The following is an 18016-nucleotide window of genomic DNA, read 5'->3' on the forward strand; positions in this document are numbered from 1 at the left end:
TAGCAGAGGGGGGAGAGAGAGGGAGGGACAGAATTAATTAGTTGGTGTGTAAGGGGAGGAGGGAGGGAGGGACAGAATGAGTTAGTGGGTGTGTAGGGGAGAGGAAGGGACAGAATGAGTTAGTGGGTGTGTAGGGGAGGAGAGAGGGAGGGACAGAATGAGTTAGTTGGTGTGTAAGGGGAGGAGAGAGGGAGGGACAGAATGAGTTAGTTGGTGTGTAAGGGGAGGAGAGAGGGAGGGACAGAATGAGTTAGTGGGTGTGTAGGGGAGAGGGAGGGACAGAATGAGTTAGTGGGTGTGTAGGGGAGGAGAGAGGGAGGGACAGAATGAGTTAGTGGGTGTGTAGGGGAGGAGAGAGGGAGGGACAGAATGAGTTAGTGGGTGTGTGGGGGGGAGAGAGGGAGGGACAGAATGAGTTAGTGGGTGTGTGGGGGGGGAGAGAGGGAGAGAGGGAGGGACAGAATGAGTTAGTGGGTGTGTAGGGGAGGGGAGGGGGGAGAGAGGGAGGGACAGAATGAGTTAGTGGGTGTGTAAGGGGAGAGACAGACCGACTTAGTGGGTGTGTAGGGGAAGGGGGAGAGAGGGACAGAATGAGTTAGTGGGTGTGTAGGGGAGGGGAGGGGGGAGAGAGGGAGGGACAGAATGAGTTAGTGGGTGTGTAGGGGAGGGGAGGGGGGAGAGAGGGAGGGACAGACCGACTTAGTTGGTGTGTAAGGGGAGGAGAGAGGGAGGGACAGAATGAGTTAGTGGGTGTGTAGGGGGGAGAGAGGGAGGGACAGAATGAGTTAGTGGGTGTGTAGGGGAGAGAGAGGGAGGGACAGAATGAGTTAGTGGGTGTGTGGGGGGGAGAGAGGGAGGGACAGAATGAGTTAGTGGGTGTGTAGGGGGGGAGAGAGGGAGGGACAGAATGAGTTAGTGGGTGTGTAGGGGAGGAGAGAGGGAGGGACAGAATGAGTTAGTGGGTGTGTAGGGGAGGAGAGAGGGAGGGACAGAATGAGTTAGTGGGTGTGTAGGGGAGGAGAGAGGGAGGGACAGAATGAGTTAGTGGGTGTGTGGGGGGGAGAGAGGGAGGGACAGAATGAGTTAGTGGGTGTGTGGGGGGGAGAGAGGGGGGACAGAATGAGTTAGTGGGTGTGTGGGGGGGGGGGGGGGGGGGGGAGAGGGAGGGACAGAATGAGTTAGTGGGTGTGTAGGGGGGAGAGAGGGAGGGACAGAATGAGTTAGTGGGTGTGTGGGGGGGAGAGAGGGACAGAATGAGTTAGTGGGTGTGTGGGGGGGAGAGAGGGAGGGACAGAATGAGTTAGTGGGTGTGTAGCAGAGGGGGGAGAGAGAGGGAGGGACAGAATTAATTAGTTGGTGTGTAAGGGGAGGAGAGAGGGAGGGACAGAATGAGTTAGTGGGTGTGTAGGGGAGGAGAGAGGGAGGGACAGAATGAGTTAGTGGGTGTGTAGGGGAGGAGAGAGGGAGGGACAGAATGAGTTAGTGGGTGTGTGGGGGAGGAGAGAGGGAGGGACAGAATTAGTTAGTTGGTGTGTAAGGGGAGGAGAGAGGGAGGGACATAATGAGTTAGTGGGTGTGTAGGGGAGAGGGAGGGACAGAATGAGTTAGTGGGTGTGTAGGGGAGGAGAGAGGGAGGGACAGAATGAGTTAGTGGGTGTGTGGGGGAGGAGAGAGGGAGGGACAGAATGAGTTAGTGGGTGTGTGGGGGAGGAGAGAGGGAGGGACAGAATGAGTTAGTGGGTGTGTGGGGGGGAGAGAGGGAGGGACAGAATGAGTTAGTGGGTGTGTGGGGGGGGGAGAGAGGGAGAGAGGGAGGGACAGAATGAGTTAGTGGGTGTGTAGGGGAGGGGGGAGAGAGGGAGGGACAGAATGAGTTAGTGGGTGTGTGGGGGGGAGAGAGGGACAGAATGAGTTAGTGGGTGTGTGGGGGAGAGAGAGGGAGGGACAGAATGAGTTAGTGGGTGTGTAGCAGAGGGGGGAGAGAGAGGGAGGGACAGAATTAGTTAGTTGGTGTGTAAGGGGAGGAGAGAGGGAGGGACAGAATGAGTTAGTGGGTGTGTGGGGGGGAGAGAGGGAGGGACAGAATGAGTTAGTGGGTGTGTGGGGGGGTGAGAGGGAGGGACAGAATGAGTTAGTGGGTGTGTGTATGGGGGGAGAGAGGGAGGGACAGAATGAGTTAGTGGGTGTGTGTATGGGGGGAGAGAGGGAGGGACAGAATGAGTTAGTGGGTGTGTGGGGGGGAGAGAGGGAGGGACAGAATGAGTTAGTGGGTGTGTGTATGGGGGGGTTAGTAGGTGTGTAGGAGAGAGAGGAGAAAATAAAGAGGGGTGCTGGTCAGACAGAACACATGGGAACTGCACTAGGGCCTAAACAAGCTGGCTGAAATAGAGCATAAAAACACACAACCATGTGAACACTGAACTGTAGGATTCATTCATATTGTTCCACTTCAAAGGTGGTTTTGTATTTTCAAAGTAAAAAAATGTAAAGTCAATTCCAAATCAAAGAAGCCATTTATTTTCGCTATTCAATAAAACTTCAAATGTTTTCTCCTCATCCCATCTGAAAATCTCATCATAGGAGAAAAAAAGAAATGGTGTCCGCCATTTTGTGAGGCTCGTTCCTCCTCTCCCTCTAGCACTGCCTTCTCAATGGTAAACACTTAGCAGCCTAACCAATGAAGGGAAGGGCGGGGCTAAGGAGAAAAGGCATCAGCGGTTGATGAATGGCTGTCATGTGAGGGTCATGTGACCAATTCGCAAAAGGGGCCCTGCCTGGCTGCAACAGCTATGCTCTCACTCAGACGCCATTAAGACTTGTCTCTCTCTCTGCTTCACAGTGCTCTGCTACTGCAGCAAACGCTAACAATTTTTCATCAGCAGAGAGAGAGCACACAGTTTACCGTGTACACTGAAGTGTGACAGCGTAAACAGGTGTGGTGAAGCAGCTATGGCCAACACAAATATACACCAGCACATGCTCTACACCTGAGGTAGACGAGAACGCCTTAGAGAGAGTAACAAGTGGACATTAGCTATAAGAATCTCAACCATTTTTAAAGCTGAGCTTTTCTTTATAGGAACCTTCTGATGCGCCAGACACGGGTCTCAGGCTTTGTTTTTTACCGGTCGTCAGTGATGCTGGCGATGTGACGCCCGTCGTGACAGAACGCTACAGAGCGTACCCAGCGATCGTTGGCCCCTCCAGCAAAGATGGGCGAGGGGGGTGGGAAGAGGTGCCTGAAGGAGAGAAAAAAACAGACACAAAGGTCTTAACATCGTGTCTTTGCTTTGCCTTAGTTCCTGGTGTGTCTGACTTACGCTAGCTCCAGCAGCACAGTGCCCATGTCGGGGTCCCAGATGATGACGCGGGTGTCGTAGGAGGCGGTGGCGAGCAAGGCTCCGTCGGGAGAGAACTCACAGGACACCACGTCGTTATGGTGACCCTCCAGCTTCCGGATCAGGGAATATTTATCCATATCCCAAAGGAACACCTACAGAAGGAAGAGGTCCATGTTAGAGCCCACGGAATAACGCCATGCAGGGACAAGCATTTAAAAGCTACTAGCATAAAATGTCAAAACAGACAGAATGTATATTACAAGTAATTAAATTAAGCCACGAAAAATAAAGAAATAAACAGAAAAATCATTGTATGCTCAGTGTCATTTTATGGCTTGTGTGTTGAACTACAGACCAAACAATGCACAAAATAACTCACATGCTACTCAAGCAGCAATTCTATGTTATGTTACAAAATGCATGTCAATGCACATCTGGTTTCTTAACATAGCTGCTAAAATTGTAATTTCTATGACCTAGGCTAGCATTTAAACATATTAATATCTAATTACAATGGTTTTCTTAATACTAACATTTAGGTCTACAGAAAAATGAAAAAAGAAAACAAGTAGTAACTTAAGGTAACATAATGTTACTCCACTGGTTTCCCCTTTGAGTTTTAGTTCACTGTGATTACAAAAGGCTCGCACCTCCGGCGGAAGCCTACGAAGAGACATACTGCAAGAGAAAAAAACATTTGATGGCCAAAAGGTTGACGCCTTTGGACACACATATTTGCAACATCTGCACACAGTTTTCAACAGTCAGCCACATGGGTTTGAACGATCCTTTGCTCCAGCGCAATGTAATGCCTGCTCAAGAGGAATATGCCTTGTCGTTTGTTAAAACTTTAAATTTATCAGAACAGATCTAATTAAACTTACATTCTATAGGAGGATTTAACAGTGATGTTGAATTTCTTTGTAACTTTTAGAACCAAAACAAGATTGTATCGGCCTATTCAAAACATAACAAGGAGTTCTGCAAACATTGCACTTGAGCAAAGGTGCAACATTTCCACTTAAGTAGATGAATGCCATTCCACAATCAAGTCAATGGTTCCTGGGGGCTACTTCAGTTCATATTCTCCTACTCCCTCCTCTAGCGTTAGTGTGAAATGAAAGGAATCCAACTCATGAGGCTACTGCCTGCATTTTAGGCAAGCTGCACCGCTCTACAGTTTATAAGACATACAGCTGCCAGTGACTGTATGAGGAAAATCTGCTCCAAAATGGCAGACAGTTAGTTGCCTCTTGTTTTCTATGATCTTTTTAGTGAGGCTCAGTTCTTTTTAAACATTTCTGTTCAAGCAATTCAGAGTACAATTCCAATGTATTGGCAGTTTTATTAGAAAGTTGGGTGAGGATTGGTTTTCAGTGCTAAGATGAGTGTGTGTAAGTTCAGTCACACTGTATGAGAGACTGTTCTTCCTTTCCCACTATGGTTCTCTCCCTCTGTTCTAACAGAAAAACAAAGTGGGACATTTCCGTGGGGGAGCCGAAAGAGGAAAATACAGTCCTTTGGCCAATTATGAGGCAACAGGAAATCCAATAACTTACATCATGTTTTTTTGACTCCAACATTGCCATGTTAATTTTGGTAGAGTGTTTGGGACAAAGGCGGACATTTATGGGGATGAAGGCAGTCTGCGGAGCCACAAAGAGTCCTTTCAATTCTCATTTACGCCAACAAAGACCTGACCCCTGCACACTAACTCCATTACAAAAGGAGCGGTGCGGCCACAACACAGACGGGTGTGCTGACTGGCACTTAAATGTGGGCCACAGGAGAGAAGTCAGGAGGACGAGGGAGAACTAAGGCTATCAAACTACAATAACTGATGCTAAGAGCCTCATTATGGAGAGACAAATAAACAATGTAATTCATACAAGTTAGAGACTGTGGGCAGGCGGCGAGACTGACAAAAAACTACAAACCAGACAATGTCAGTTAAGGTGTGCTATAATAGGTAGGGTTTCTAATTAAGTGTGTGTGGGGGGGATAGAGAGGGACGGTAGGAGGTGAAGGAGAGGGGTAAGGGACTGTGTGGGTGGGAAAGGTTTTACTTTACTGCCATTTACAATCAAAGTTTCATAACTGATATAAAAAGGAGGAACTGCGACAGCGGAAGTAGACAAACATGGAGACAGCAGCACCTACGTATGGGAGACCTTGCGGTCAGGTAGGTGCAAGACTGCCCCCTGGGCAGGGGCACAGTGCGTCCCAGCCCGGCAGTAGTAGTGGCACTGGTGCCACCAGCCAGCGGTCTGCACCGGCTGCTTTATGTCAGCGCGGCGCTCCCTCCCTTCAAAAACACTCACACACCTGCCACCTGTGACAGGGAAAGCAAGACACTTATGGACACACAGCCTAACAACAATCTAGCTGCACCCTGCACAAGGAGGATGGAGCTGGCTACAGTAACTAACTACTAGCATGTTGATGCAGTTGTTGCAAAGTGTATCTGTGACTGAAGTCATAGGGGTCCGATCCCTCACTGGCTGGGCAGCCATCTTGGGGACTACGCCACTTAACCATCTCATTTTCTCCTTACTACGGTAGAATGTATCAAAAAGGGAATCCAAAAATCTTTAGAACATTTCTTTGAATGATTTTGGTCTGCATTGAGGTTAAAAGGTCATTAAATAAAGCATAGCAATCTGTATACCCCACTCTAAAACATCCAGTGAATTGTTTAGATTGTAGATCGAGGACAAATACTGGAACTATTACAAATGTGTGTGATCATTTGTTTAATCTACATGCATATTAGAATATCAAATATGTTTCAACTTCAAACAAAGCCAAACCGAACTCCAGCCAGGGTTGTTGAACTATGACACCAAGCATAACGGTCAAGACTCAGTTGACGGGACGGGGGAAGGTGGGAGTGTTTCATTGGTAGGTCATTGAGCATAACTAGACACAAGCAATAGCACACAGAGTAGCAGTTCTCAAAAAGGAGAGAAAGGGGAGCAGGTGTACGTACCGATTTACCGGCTCCAACAGAGCAGAGGACTGAGGAGTCTGGTGAGAATGCGCTGCAATAGACCCAGTTCTGATGACTCCGCAACACTTTCACCATGTTACCTACAACACAGAATCACAGCTGGTTATGACGTGTACATGATGGAAAACTCCACACAAATGATTTGCTTAAGAAATGATTGTGATGAAGTAACAGTAACAAAACTCTGCTGATTATGTTTCAACAGTTTACAGGATTTTCTGCAAAATTTCAATAGGGATAATTTGGCTTTTTTAATTAAATGGGCTTAAAACCTGTTATGGCTGCACGCTGAATATTGAAAAAACTGGAAAATGTGTGCACATTTTCAAACGGCCTCCTTAGAAACTTTTTATTTTCCAATATGCATATATTTACTACTGTTGGATAGATAACAGTCTGTAGTTTCTAAAAAGGTTTGAATTGTTTCTCTAAGTCGAACAGAAATATTTTTACAGCCATTTTCCCAGCCGAATTGAGTTTTCCAAAATGCGATGTGTCTCTTTAAGACCTTCTCTATAAAAGGCCGATTGACTTAGGACCATAGGGACACGTCACAGGCGTACGTCAGACTGTAATGCGGAAGTGAGAATTGAAAGGAGTCGAATATCTCTTCCATGGACTGAATAACACACCTTCTTGTGAGACCTGCGCAGTTAAAAAAAAAATCCGGGCGCGAAGCAGAATTTGGTCTCGGCTTCTGGAACAAGGTAGATAACGTTGAATATGATGCCTGACTACGATATTATTTGATACATGTCACAAAATCATCCTAAAGTATGTTTTTTCAATATACTTTAATTATATTATTGCAATTTATTCTGGACTTTAGATGTGATACGACGGAAGAAGTTTTTGAAGAAACGCTGTGTAGCTCCGCATAGCCGTGGTGCCTGCTAACCAAAGAGGGAAATAATTCGTTCTGGAACCCAACTAAAGACTCTACTGGGCATTGGACCCCGTTACAACATTCTGATGGAACATCAAGAAAGATAAGACCCAATTTGGGATGCTTTTTCATATATATGTCGAACTGTTGAATGCTAACTCTGCTAACTGTGCTAGGCTAGCGCTTGACTAGAATCAATGCTGCCTTATGCTAGCTTCTGTTGTTAGCTAATATAACGATATATTGTGTTTTCGCTGTAAAACACTTCAAAAATCGGAAATGTTGGCTTTATTCACACGATATCTGTCTTTCATTAGTTATCCACCATATGTTTTTCTGAAATGTTTTATGAGGTGTAATTAGTAGCCGACGTTGGTGTATGTATTTTCTCTGGCTACTCCCGGCTGGATTCAGACTCAAGCTATGTATTAGCATTTTTGGGTAGCATCAATGTAAAACTGATTTATAGCTAAAATATGCACTTTTTATGAACAAAACATAGATTTATTGTGTAACATGTTATATGACTGTCATCTGAGGTAGTTTTTTCTGGGCTCTTTAGGTTGGTTTTAGTTTATTTCGGTTGGTTGTGCATGCTACTTCAATCATAATTCATACTTCATAATCATAATTCATACGTGTCTGTTCACTTTTGTATTTGGTGGTGAGCTAACATAAATATATGTGGTGTTTTCTCTGTAAAACATTTAAAAAATCGGACATGTTGGCTGGATTGACAAGATGTTTATCTTTCAAATGCTGTATTGGACTTGTTAATGTGTAAAAGTTAAATATTTTAAAAAAATAGATTTTGAATTTCGCGCCCTGCAGGGGTGTCATTTTCGGTCCGATTTCGGGCTTGCATCCCAAACAGGTTAAGGGCTTTGACGGTCATGAAATTCTGTCAGACGAAGATTGTCAAGCAAATAACTGCTGGTCTTGCGGTAATTGACCATGAATTCAAACACACATTTAGAATCTCCTGGCTTTCATGCATAGCCTACAAGCAAGCCACTGATGTAGACCTTTGGAACATCTACATTTTTAAAAGTATAATAAATCCATGTAATATAGCCCACACCATCACAATAAATCCATTATTTTAGACAAGTGTAAAGAAACATAAGAACATGTAGTCTATTTCAGAAGAAAAGAATAGCCTACTCTTGGACCTGGGCCCAATTGTAACACCATTCTCTGTTCATGTGAGCTTAGAATGCATGCAGGGGGTGGGGCCTTTCAAGGTGGAACCGTCAGCAGCAGTAGCAAATCCCACATTCCACAGGAACAAAGGCAACTCATCACATGCTACCTACTTCTTCAGCTTCATGTTTGTGGATGTGTATTAGCTCAACACTCAAAAACGACATCTGCATGTATCAGTGTGGCTTGCTTGCACAGCTGTACAAAGCCATGTAAATAACCATGAAAAACTGTTTCAGTTCCAAGATAATAAAATGGACTCAAGCTAAATCAAAAGATGTTCCTCAGGACTCAGTGTTCTTACCGTCATCTTTCAGGTCCCAGACCCTCAGGACTCAGTGTTCTTACCGTCATCTTTCAGGTCCCAGACCCTCAGGACTCAGTGTTCTTACCGTCATCTTTCAGGTCCCAGACCCTCAGGACTCAGTGTTCTTACCGTCATCTTTCAGGTCCCAGACCCTCAGGACTCAGTGTTCTTACCGTCATCTTTCAGGTCCCAGACCCTCAGGGTTTTGTCTCTGGATGCCGATACCAGCATGAGGCTGCCGTCAGGGGCGAAAGTCAGGTCTCGCACTATATCTGTATGGTCCATGAGATTCAGCAACAGCTTTCCTGTAAAGGCAAACAACCCCAGAGTTAATAATAAAACTAAATTAGATAAATGAGTGTGGGTTCCTCACCCATGTGAAAAGTAACGAGAGCACTGTCAGTTTACATAGAGGCACAGAATTTATATATACATTTTTTTAAGAGTAGAGAAAAGAAAGAAGAATTTAAGAGGGGAAAAGAAAGAGGGTTGTCACAAATGAAATCTCCATGTAACTACTAGATCCACCGACTGGGCTTTCTTCTCTCAATCTGACGAGGTAAAGCCCTGGAGAGCTCTATTTCAAAGGCTGGGCCTGGTGTTGACAGTCAGAGTGGCATGGAATACCCTCTGGGTAGACTGACATCGAATAAGTGCAATCAAAGTAATCCAGACTTAATCCCGGCAATTTGTTGCTTTCTGATACGCAGTCCCAACACTGGTTCCATTGAGGGGAGTATGGGACTCAATTACAGTAGTTATTCTCAAATAGTCTGCCAGCAGTCAGCTGACTCCTAATTGGGGTATAATAATAGTTATCACAATAGCACCCACATTTTTTTTGATTAGTTGGCTCCAATTGGGGGAGGGGTGGTGGGGTTTGGGGAATATATATATATATATATTTTTTTTATTACTATTTTTGAAACACAAAAACGAAGAAAAACCTTTGTACGTGTGACATTCCGACATCAATCCAGATCTCCAGTTCACTTTATCCCCTGATTGTCTATGGTCTCTAGGCTTTGTTTCCTGTCCTCCATAGTGGGCCAGAGGGGAAAACACAAACTATTAAATCCTGGGATACTGTGGTCTGGTGTGAGTTGGGACATTAAAAAAAAAAAAAAATGATAATCTATCCATCTTTTATTTTTAAAGTCATGACTCACACCAGACCACAGTAGTCCAGATACAGAAGCTCATCAGCACAGCAGAAAATGGCAACATGGCTCTTGGACCGGCCCCTGACAACTATATCTCCACCCACTTGCAACACAGCACAGCTAGCGGTTAACTATAAATCATTGGCTGTCATGGTGGTATTCCAGTACACAACCTCCCACCAATCAAGTCATACTCTGTGGAGATGACTATTTATCCACACAGATGTTGGCCAAATACTTTGACTAGGGCATTTTATTGGTCCTTTGTACACACGTAGGCATTAACATATACAGTGTTTCTGGTAGTTACATTTTCAAAGGCAGGTTTAAAGGGCACTGTATGTAGATGTGTGAGAGAGAGAGAGAACTAATGTGTCTAGGAAAGCAGGGAGCCTGGCAGGGTTGGGACGGCAGCACTGTGTTGGCAGCAGCAAGAGAGGGTCCGTGGGCAAACATCATCAATCAGGTTTGTCAGTAAAAAAAACCTGGGAGCAGGACAGGAGGCGCAAGCAAACAACCAGCAGGGCTAAAACGAACGTCAACACGTTATATAACCCACTGACTGTCTCCAACACACAGACCATAAAACAGGATGCCAGCTAGAAGTGGGTGTGTAGATGACGTGATGGGTAGAAGGCAATGGCAACCACGTTTCCCATCTGGAACAGAACAATGAGCATTCTCTTGGCTGTTCTATTAGAACTCATTTTATAGCCCTGTGTGCATCAGGAAGGCTTAGGTAACCCTACTGGGATAGGGTTACATCTACTCTCTTTAATGACAGGCTGCTTAAAAGATTACCAAAAAAATCCTGCATCTGTGCAATGGGTTGATGTAACAGCAATCATGCATATGATCCCCAGCGTTTCCCACATATTCATTTAAATCGTTGCCGACCACATCAAAAAGTATGTAGAAAAGATCATGGATCAAAATAATATCACATTTGAGAACCTAGAATCACCAAAATAAAAATACATATCATGGCATGGGGGCCTCACTGACTTTGTTATGTTTGAGTCCTTCAGATAGCATAAGAACACAACATAAACCAGAGCAAAACATGAAGAATTGCAGGAAAGTAGCTTTAAAACTGCTATTTTTTCTCAGCGCAATGAGTGTAGAAATTCAGAAAAGTAGCTTTAATTTTATTTTTCAAATGTTCTCTCTGTCCATGGCAAAATGTGTATAATTGCAGGAAATGCCCTAAAAACATCTATCTGCGTCCAAGATGGGGGCCTCTAAATAATAAGCCCAATTTTGATAAAGAAAAAACCCTAGAGTGACAAGTTAAAGTATATTTGTAGCATTTAATGCATTCAAAGTCTTTTGGGGGTTTTCCAATTAGGTAAATATTTATTTAAAGCCGCTATGCCGCTCACTTGGGTTATAGGTTCTAATGCTTTTGAAGGGGAAATTATATTTCAGATCCTGACAATTTAATTTTCATTCATTTTGGAGTACAATGTAATTTTAAAAAGTCACCAGCAGTGACCTCAGTCATTCTACAGGAAAAGATATCACAGGAGTACCTGACCCCCCCCAACACTGCTGCTGTAAAGAATACTAGGGAAAACACAGCACAGCCAGTGATATTATAAAACCCTTAATTCCATTTAGGACACGACTGGCGAGCTAGCACCAGTTGAGCTCCAGGCAGGAGATATCATGTCCTCTCCCCTTCACATAGGTGTAAACAGCCCCACCAAATTTTGGCCGTGCTGCTTTCAAATATAAGATCTGTGAGAAAGTGAACAAAGGCAGAAGGGCGAGGTGGACTTTCTGGAATGAAAACATAGCCCAGGATTTGTGTGGCGAAAGTTGGTCCGATAAACCCACCTATGAGGCTTCAACTTCCTCTCTACTGAGAACAGGCATGCTGATTCTATAACTTGCATTGGTACATGGCACTAGGAATGATGCACTGTGAAGACAGAAGAGTATAGCTGGTTGTGATGTTTAATCAGGTTCTCACCGGTATAGACGTCCCAGATCTTGATGCGTCCGTTGTTGAGGCCCGTGGCAAGCAGCAGCTGGTCCTGACCGAACTTGAAACGGTGCCACTCGATGTTGACGCAGCGACTCTGCTTCTCTGGCACTGACGAGCCGAAGGCCAGGCCCCACACGATGTCACCGCAGTCGATGGTATGCTCCCTGGGCTCGCCCACTGGCACCACTGTTCCCCCCTCGCTGTTCTGCCGCGACAAACGCCGAGGGCCTGCTCTGTTGGAGCCTTCCCCACTGCTGGAGAGTGGGATAGAAAGAGAGGGGTAATGTGGAAAGATGGGGAGCGAGATGTAGAGTTCAGAGAAAGAAAAGGAACAGAAATTGAGGACAGGGAAATGAGGGTAATGGAGGGAGAAAGGTGAGTTACAGGTAGGCCTACAGTGCGATGATCACATAACTTTTTAATGTAACAAACCTGAAGTAAATTGATCCAGGTGCCAAACAGCTAAAAAACACAATGCACATTCAGGAGGAGAGCACTGAGTGATACATGCAGTCTAAGTGGTGAGACGGTTGGCTAACATGTTCCATAAGTTTCATCATATTGTTTAGAACGATATTATGATGATTATTCCCAAATGGAATTTGGCCTCCAGGTACCCTCTCAAAGTGCAGAGGTCACCATAAAGCAGGTCTTAGTAACTGATATCTGGGCCCTTGAGCCATAAAAATCAGCCATTGGTGTCAAATGTATAGTCTATTGAACCACGAGGTCTCAGCTTTGATTTAATGTTGTAACCCAGGGCAGGGAAGGATGAGACAATGAACAGATGTGTATTTAGCTCTGCACTCCCCACTGGAGGGAGAGAGATTTGCTGCTGACTTCTTAGAACAGCCTTTCTCAAACCCTGGTCTGTGGAGGAATGCTTGCCAGTACGCAGAATATTTGAATTAAATAAATACTTGCCATAGGCCTATTTGCACAATGGGCTGAACTATGCATACGGCAGTCTAGGTTGAAGACAGGTTACAGCGAATTCGGAAAGTATTTAGACGCCTTGACTTTTTCCACATTGGCTTATTCTAAAATAGATTATATAGTTCCCCCCCTCAAGCTACACACAATAACCTATAATGACAAAGCACAAACAGGATATATATATATTTTTTAATGGAAATATAACATTTGCATAAGTATTTCAGACTCTGAGCAGTACTTTGTTGAAAAACCTTTGGCAGCAATTACAGCCTCAAGTCTTCCTGGGTATGATACAAGCTTGGCACACCTGTATTTGGAGAGTTTCTCCCAATCTTCTCTGTAGACCCTCTCAAGCTCTGTCAGGTTGGATGGGGAGCGTCGCTGCACAGCTATTTTCAGGTCTCTCCAGAGATGTTTCATCAAGTTCAAATCCGAGCTCTGGCTGGGCTACTCAAGGACATTCAGAGACTTGTCCCAAAGCCACTCCTGCGTTGTCTTGGCTGTGTGCTTAGGGTCGTTGTCCTGTTGGAAGGTGAACAGTCGAAGGTCCCGAGCAGGTTTTCATAACAGATCTCTGTTCCATTCATCTTTCCCTCGATCCTGACTAGTCTCCCAGTCCCTGCTGCTGAAAAACCTCCCCGCAGCATGATACCATACTGCCACCATGGTGCCAGGTTTCCTCCAGACGTGATGCTTGGCATTCAGGCCAACGAGTTTACTGAGGAGTGGCTTCTGTCTAGCCACTCTACCATAAAGGCCTAATTGGTCAAGTGCTGCAGTGATGGTTCTCCCATCTCCGCAGAGGAACTCTGGAGCTCTGTCAGAGTGACCATCTGGTCCTCGGTCACCTCCCTGAAAAAGGACCTTCTCACCTGATTGCTCAGTTTGCCCGGGCGGCCAGCTCTAGGAAAAGACTTGGTGGTTCCAAACATCTTCCATTTAAGAATGATGGAGGCCACTGTGTTCTTGGGGACCTTCAATGCTGCAGAACATTTTTGGTACCCATCCCCAGATCTGTGCCTCGACACAATCCTGTCTCGGAGCTCTATGAACAATTCCTTCGACCAATCAAGTTATAGAAACATCTCAAGAATGATCAATGGAAACAGGATGCATATGAGCTCAATTTCGAGTCTCATAGCAAAGGTTCTAAATACCTACGTGAACAAGGTAACTGTTTTTTATTTTTAATAAATTTGCTAAAATTCTAGGAAGCTGTTTTTGCTTTGTCATTACGGGAGATTGTGTGTAGGTTGATGAAGGAACATTTTATTTAATTCATTTTCGATAGTGATGCACCGACATTACATTTTTGGCCGATACCGATATTCAACATTTTTGCGGCCTTTTAAGCATTCCAGTACAGTTAAATAGTTAACACACACATGAATGCAGCGGTCTAAGGCACTGCATCTCAGTGCAAGAGCTGTCACTAGAGTCCCTGGTTCGAATCCAGGCTGTATCACATCCGGCCATGATTGGGAGTACCATAGGGCAGGGCACAATTGGCACAGCGTCATCCAGGGCGTCACCGTAAATAACAATTTGTTCTTAACTGACTTGGCTAGTTAAATAAAAGGTTACACAAACACACACACACACTGACCCAAAAGTTATTTTGTTGGCATTTACGCATGTCCCCATTACCAGTAAAACATAATCAAAACCTTTTTCTTTCACTTACTTGCTGTGCTGTTTCGTGGTTAATTTGTTCAGTCGTTTCATTCTGAACCAGGATTTCTATGGAATGCCGTTTGGGTCTTTGCGTGTCCAAAAATATACACGTCAAATGTAAAATAAGCCCATTGACCAATCAGGACCTGAATGACTGCTTGTCCCATAATAATTTAACGCGTTCATACATTTTTTATGTAGTTATTACACATTGATTACACTATCACTCGTATTTCATATGTCACAACGATTCATCGATACGTATGCTATGATGCTGGTAAAGTTGGCTCACGCACATACAGCGCTGGTCATAAAAAAAAGCTAGCTAGCTCATGGATGCAAACAATGTTCTTCCCCAAAAACATAGCAAATCGACATAACTATAGCTAGCTAACTATATAGCTAGGTGTCATCATCTAAAATAACCCTAATTTATAAGACAGTTCTTATTTGATTAACGGTGGACCCATCTATGTGAAGCTATCCACAATAAGGATTAGCCACCATAGTGGAATTTTCGGTTAGCCTTCAAAATAAAAGTATGGCATAATTCTGCTATTTGTATTCATTTGCATCACTGTCAATGACAATTTTATTTTGAAGGCAAACCACAAATGACACTATTTTGCCTAATCCTTATTGTGGCTAGCTTCACAACACAACCCGGTCCGGTCAAGCCTTACTAGCCAGATGAAGCTAGCCAGCTGCTTATAATGTTAGCTTTGTGCTTATGTGCTTAAATTATGCTTTACCACCAACGCGGTATTGTAAACACATCGTTTGTGACCGGTGTTTGCAGACTTTTTTGTACAGTTTTGACGGTGCTACTGTATATTTTTTGACACGCAAAGACCCAAACGGAGTTCCATAGTATGCATGTGGTGAAGCTAATAGCAGTGACGGTATTACTGTGTAACCCTGGAAGGGCAACATCTGAAAAATAGCACACTTGTTAGTGTGTACCGGTGCTCAACCAGTCGACGAAAGCCATCACCCACGAAAGACAACGGTTGATTGTCAAGTGCAATGAATTCCATTGTCTTGGCTTTAATGGATTTCGCCTTTGAGTTGTCTCGCTGAAATGTTCTTACTCTTTCAAATGACTTGTTGACTGCTCGATCCCAACAGCAGACATTGTGGGCTAGGCTAGGAATGTTGTGTTGCACGTGTACCGCAAAATTTTATGTGGCGTCATTACGTCGTGTACCAACGGTATATAGGTATGCACGGTAGCTTTGACATCGCTTTTTAGCGTCGCCGTTAAACAAGACATCGGGCCGATACCGATGTTGCCATTTTTAGCTAATATCGGCCGATCCCGATATGTTCACCGATATATCGTGCATCTCTAATTTTAGAATAAGGCTGTAACATAACAAAACATGGAAAATGTCATGGGGCCTGAATACGTTCCAAATGAATTAAGAATTTATTTGTTGCAAAGAGTTGCCTCAGAATACAGCTGCAAGTGAAATATGTAGGCCTATTCATTCAGAATAACAGGTCATGGATTACGACCAGACCATTATAAATCGAGCTCTGTACAGACTAGACTGCTGTTAATGTTTGCCGTGGATAAAAAGGAAGCGGGACACTAGCTTCTCCGCTCTTGCTGCAAGAAAATCTAAATATGGCAGTAGACTGACTTTAAAAAACACCTTGATTGTCCCTCTCCTTCTTACATTTTAGTCAATTAGCAGACGCTCTTATCCAGAGCGACGTACATTAACAATTAAGGTTAAGTGCCTTGCTCAAGGGCAAAGAGATTTTTCACCTAGTAGGCTTGGGGATTTGAACCAGTGACCTTTCAGTTACTGGCCCAACGCACTTAACCGCTAGGCTACCTGCAGACCTAAGGTTCTTCCCTCTGAGGTTTGATCTGTTGGGTGTCCAAGAGACAGGCACACCCGTCTCAATGATTGGGTGAGTCAAACATCTTGTGCTATTCTATTTTTTAAATATTATATTGTATGTATGTATATCAATAGAATGAAAGATTGTTATTTGTTTATAAAGATTCAGTTGTTACATTGTTTTTATTGACAGCACAGGTAATGTGATTGTGTAATGCCTAAATTATATTTTTTATTGTTTTATCAATTATAGACAGGCAGCCCCAGAAGAAAGCCCATTACGAAAGCACAGAGAGAGAGAGAGACACAGACAGAGACAAACCATGAAGAAAGCCCATTACGAAAGCACAGAGAGAGAGAGAGACACAGACAGAGACAAACCATGAAGAAAGCTCATTACGAAAGCACAGAGAGAGAGAGACACAGACAGAGACAAACCATGAAGAAAGCCCATTACGAAAGCACAGAGAGAGAGAGAGACACAGACAAACCATGAAGAAAGCCAAGTAAATATGTAATTCATTCAATTTAGTGTAAAGTAAAAAATAAATGAAATACAATGTGTTTTTATAAAGAAAAGGGAACTGTTCATAATTTTTTTTACCAAAGCGGTCACCAGAGGAAGAAGGCCATGCCTTGCTGGTCCGAAAGTCTGAGAAAGGCTGTCAGAGGAACGGGTCTGTTTCTCTCATATGCATATCTTTGTCTATTAAACCTTGAAATATATAAGTTGTTGGTCTTATATTTTGCATCTTGCACACCATGGCCGGTTTGCAATTTCTAACAATATCTCGCCATTAGACAGGACTTGCCTAAACCATTCTGGCATAGAACTAAACAACAATTTGGACTATCAGAATCTAGAATGAATTTCAAGTTCTGTGGTGTTGATATAGAATGTTGTGGATATTAGAAATCAGATTGGATGCACCTATGATTTAGTCTGGCTGACACCTAACTCAAAGTCCCCCTGACTTCAGAGTCTGGAAAAGCTATGTTGATGTTGTCAGCACGATGCGTCAATAATGGGGGCTGTGCTTTTTAAATGATTTGTTCTCCTCTGTGTCTTTCTCACTCAAACACCCACATGGAAAGCCACCTACAGTCCCTGAGCGTCCACCCCCTTCGAATACAACTGTTAGATTTTCAAACCCAAACAATGCGAGGTATCAACCCAAACAAACGTCAGAGAACCAATCAAAACTCAGCAAGAATTAAGCACAACTCTGCGAAAATACTGCATTCACAACAGCCTCCTCTCCACACCAGTATGTCAGCGCTACATCTCTGACCATGTGAGCCACGTCAGCCCGGCTACCTAGGCCTATGACTCGACTTAAAAAGGAAATAGGCTGTAGCCATGAAATAATGTCAAAGTGCATTTACAACCCTCAACCTTGTTTTAGTATTGATTTGATGTGTCATTGTTTACAGAAGGGTTTACAGGAGGAAATGTAGAAGTTGACTTCATGGCAGTAAACCGTACATTATTTTACAACATAAGGACATAGTAATAAAACCCTAAGCTGCTATGTTTTGCTTTCTCTTGCCAAAGACAAGACCGCCTTTGTACAAGTTTGACTGCATTCTAAAGCAGCTTTTGTAACGTTCCAAAATAATAACGCAAGGCCCTTGAGTATATTTCCACTCCTG

General features: G+C 44.0%; 1 protein-coding gene across 1 annotated transcript in view; it reads right to left on the minus strand.

The window, feature by feature from the left end:
* The window catches only part of LOC129822305 (WD repeat and SOCS box-containing protein 1), a 28286-nt gene that overhangs the window by 8093 nt on the left and 2177 nt on the right, over positions 1-18016 (minus strand). The window contains exons 3-7 of the mRNA XM_055880472.1: positions 11886-12154; positions 8921-9052; positions 6331-6431; positions 3321-3493; positions 3126-3239 (exon numbers count right to left, since the gene is read on the minus strand). Coding sequence (XP_055736447.1) covers positions 3126-3239; positions 3321-3493; positions 6331-6431; positions 8921-9052; positions 11886-12154 — 789 coding nt within the window. The remainder of the gene's footprint in view (positions 1-3125; positions 3240-3320; positions 3494-6330; positions 6432-8920; positions 9053-11885; positions 12155-18016) is intronic.

This window comes from Salvelinus fontinalis, chromosome 24 (genome assembly GCF_029448725.1).
Source record: "Salvelinus fontinalis isolate EN_2023a chromosome 24, ASM2944872v1, whole genome shotgun sequence".
NCBI lineage: Eukaryota > Metazoa > Chordata > Actinopteri > Salmoniformes > Salmonidae > Salvelinus > Salvelinus fontinalis.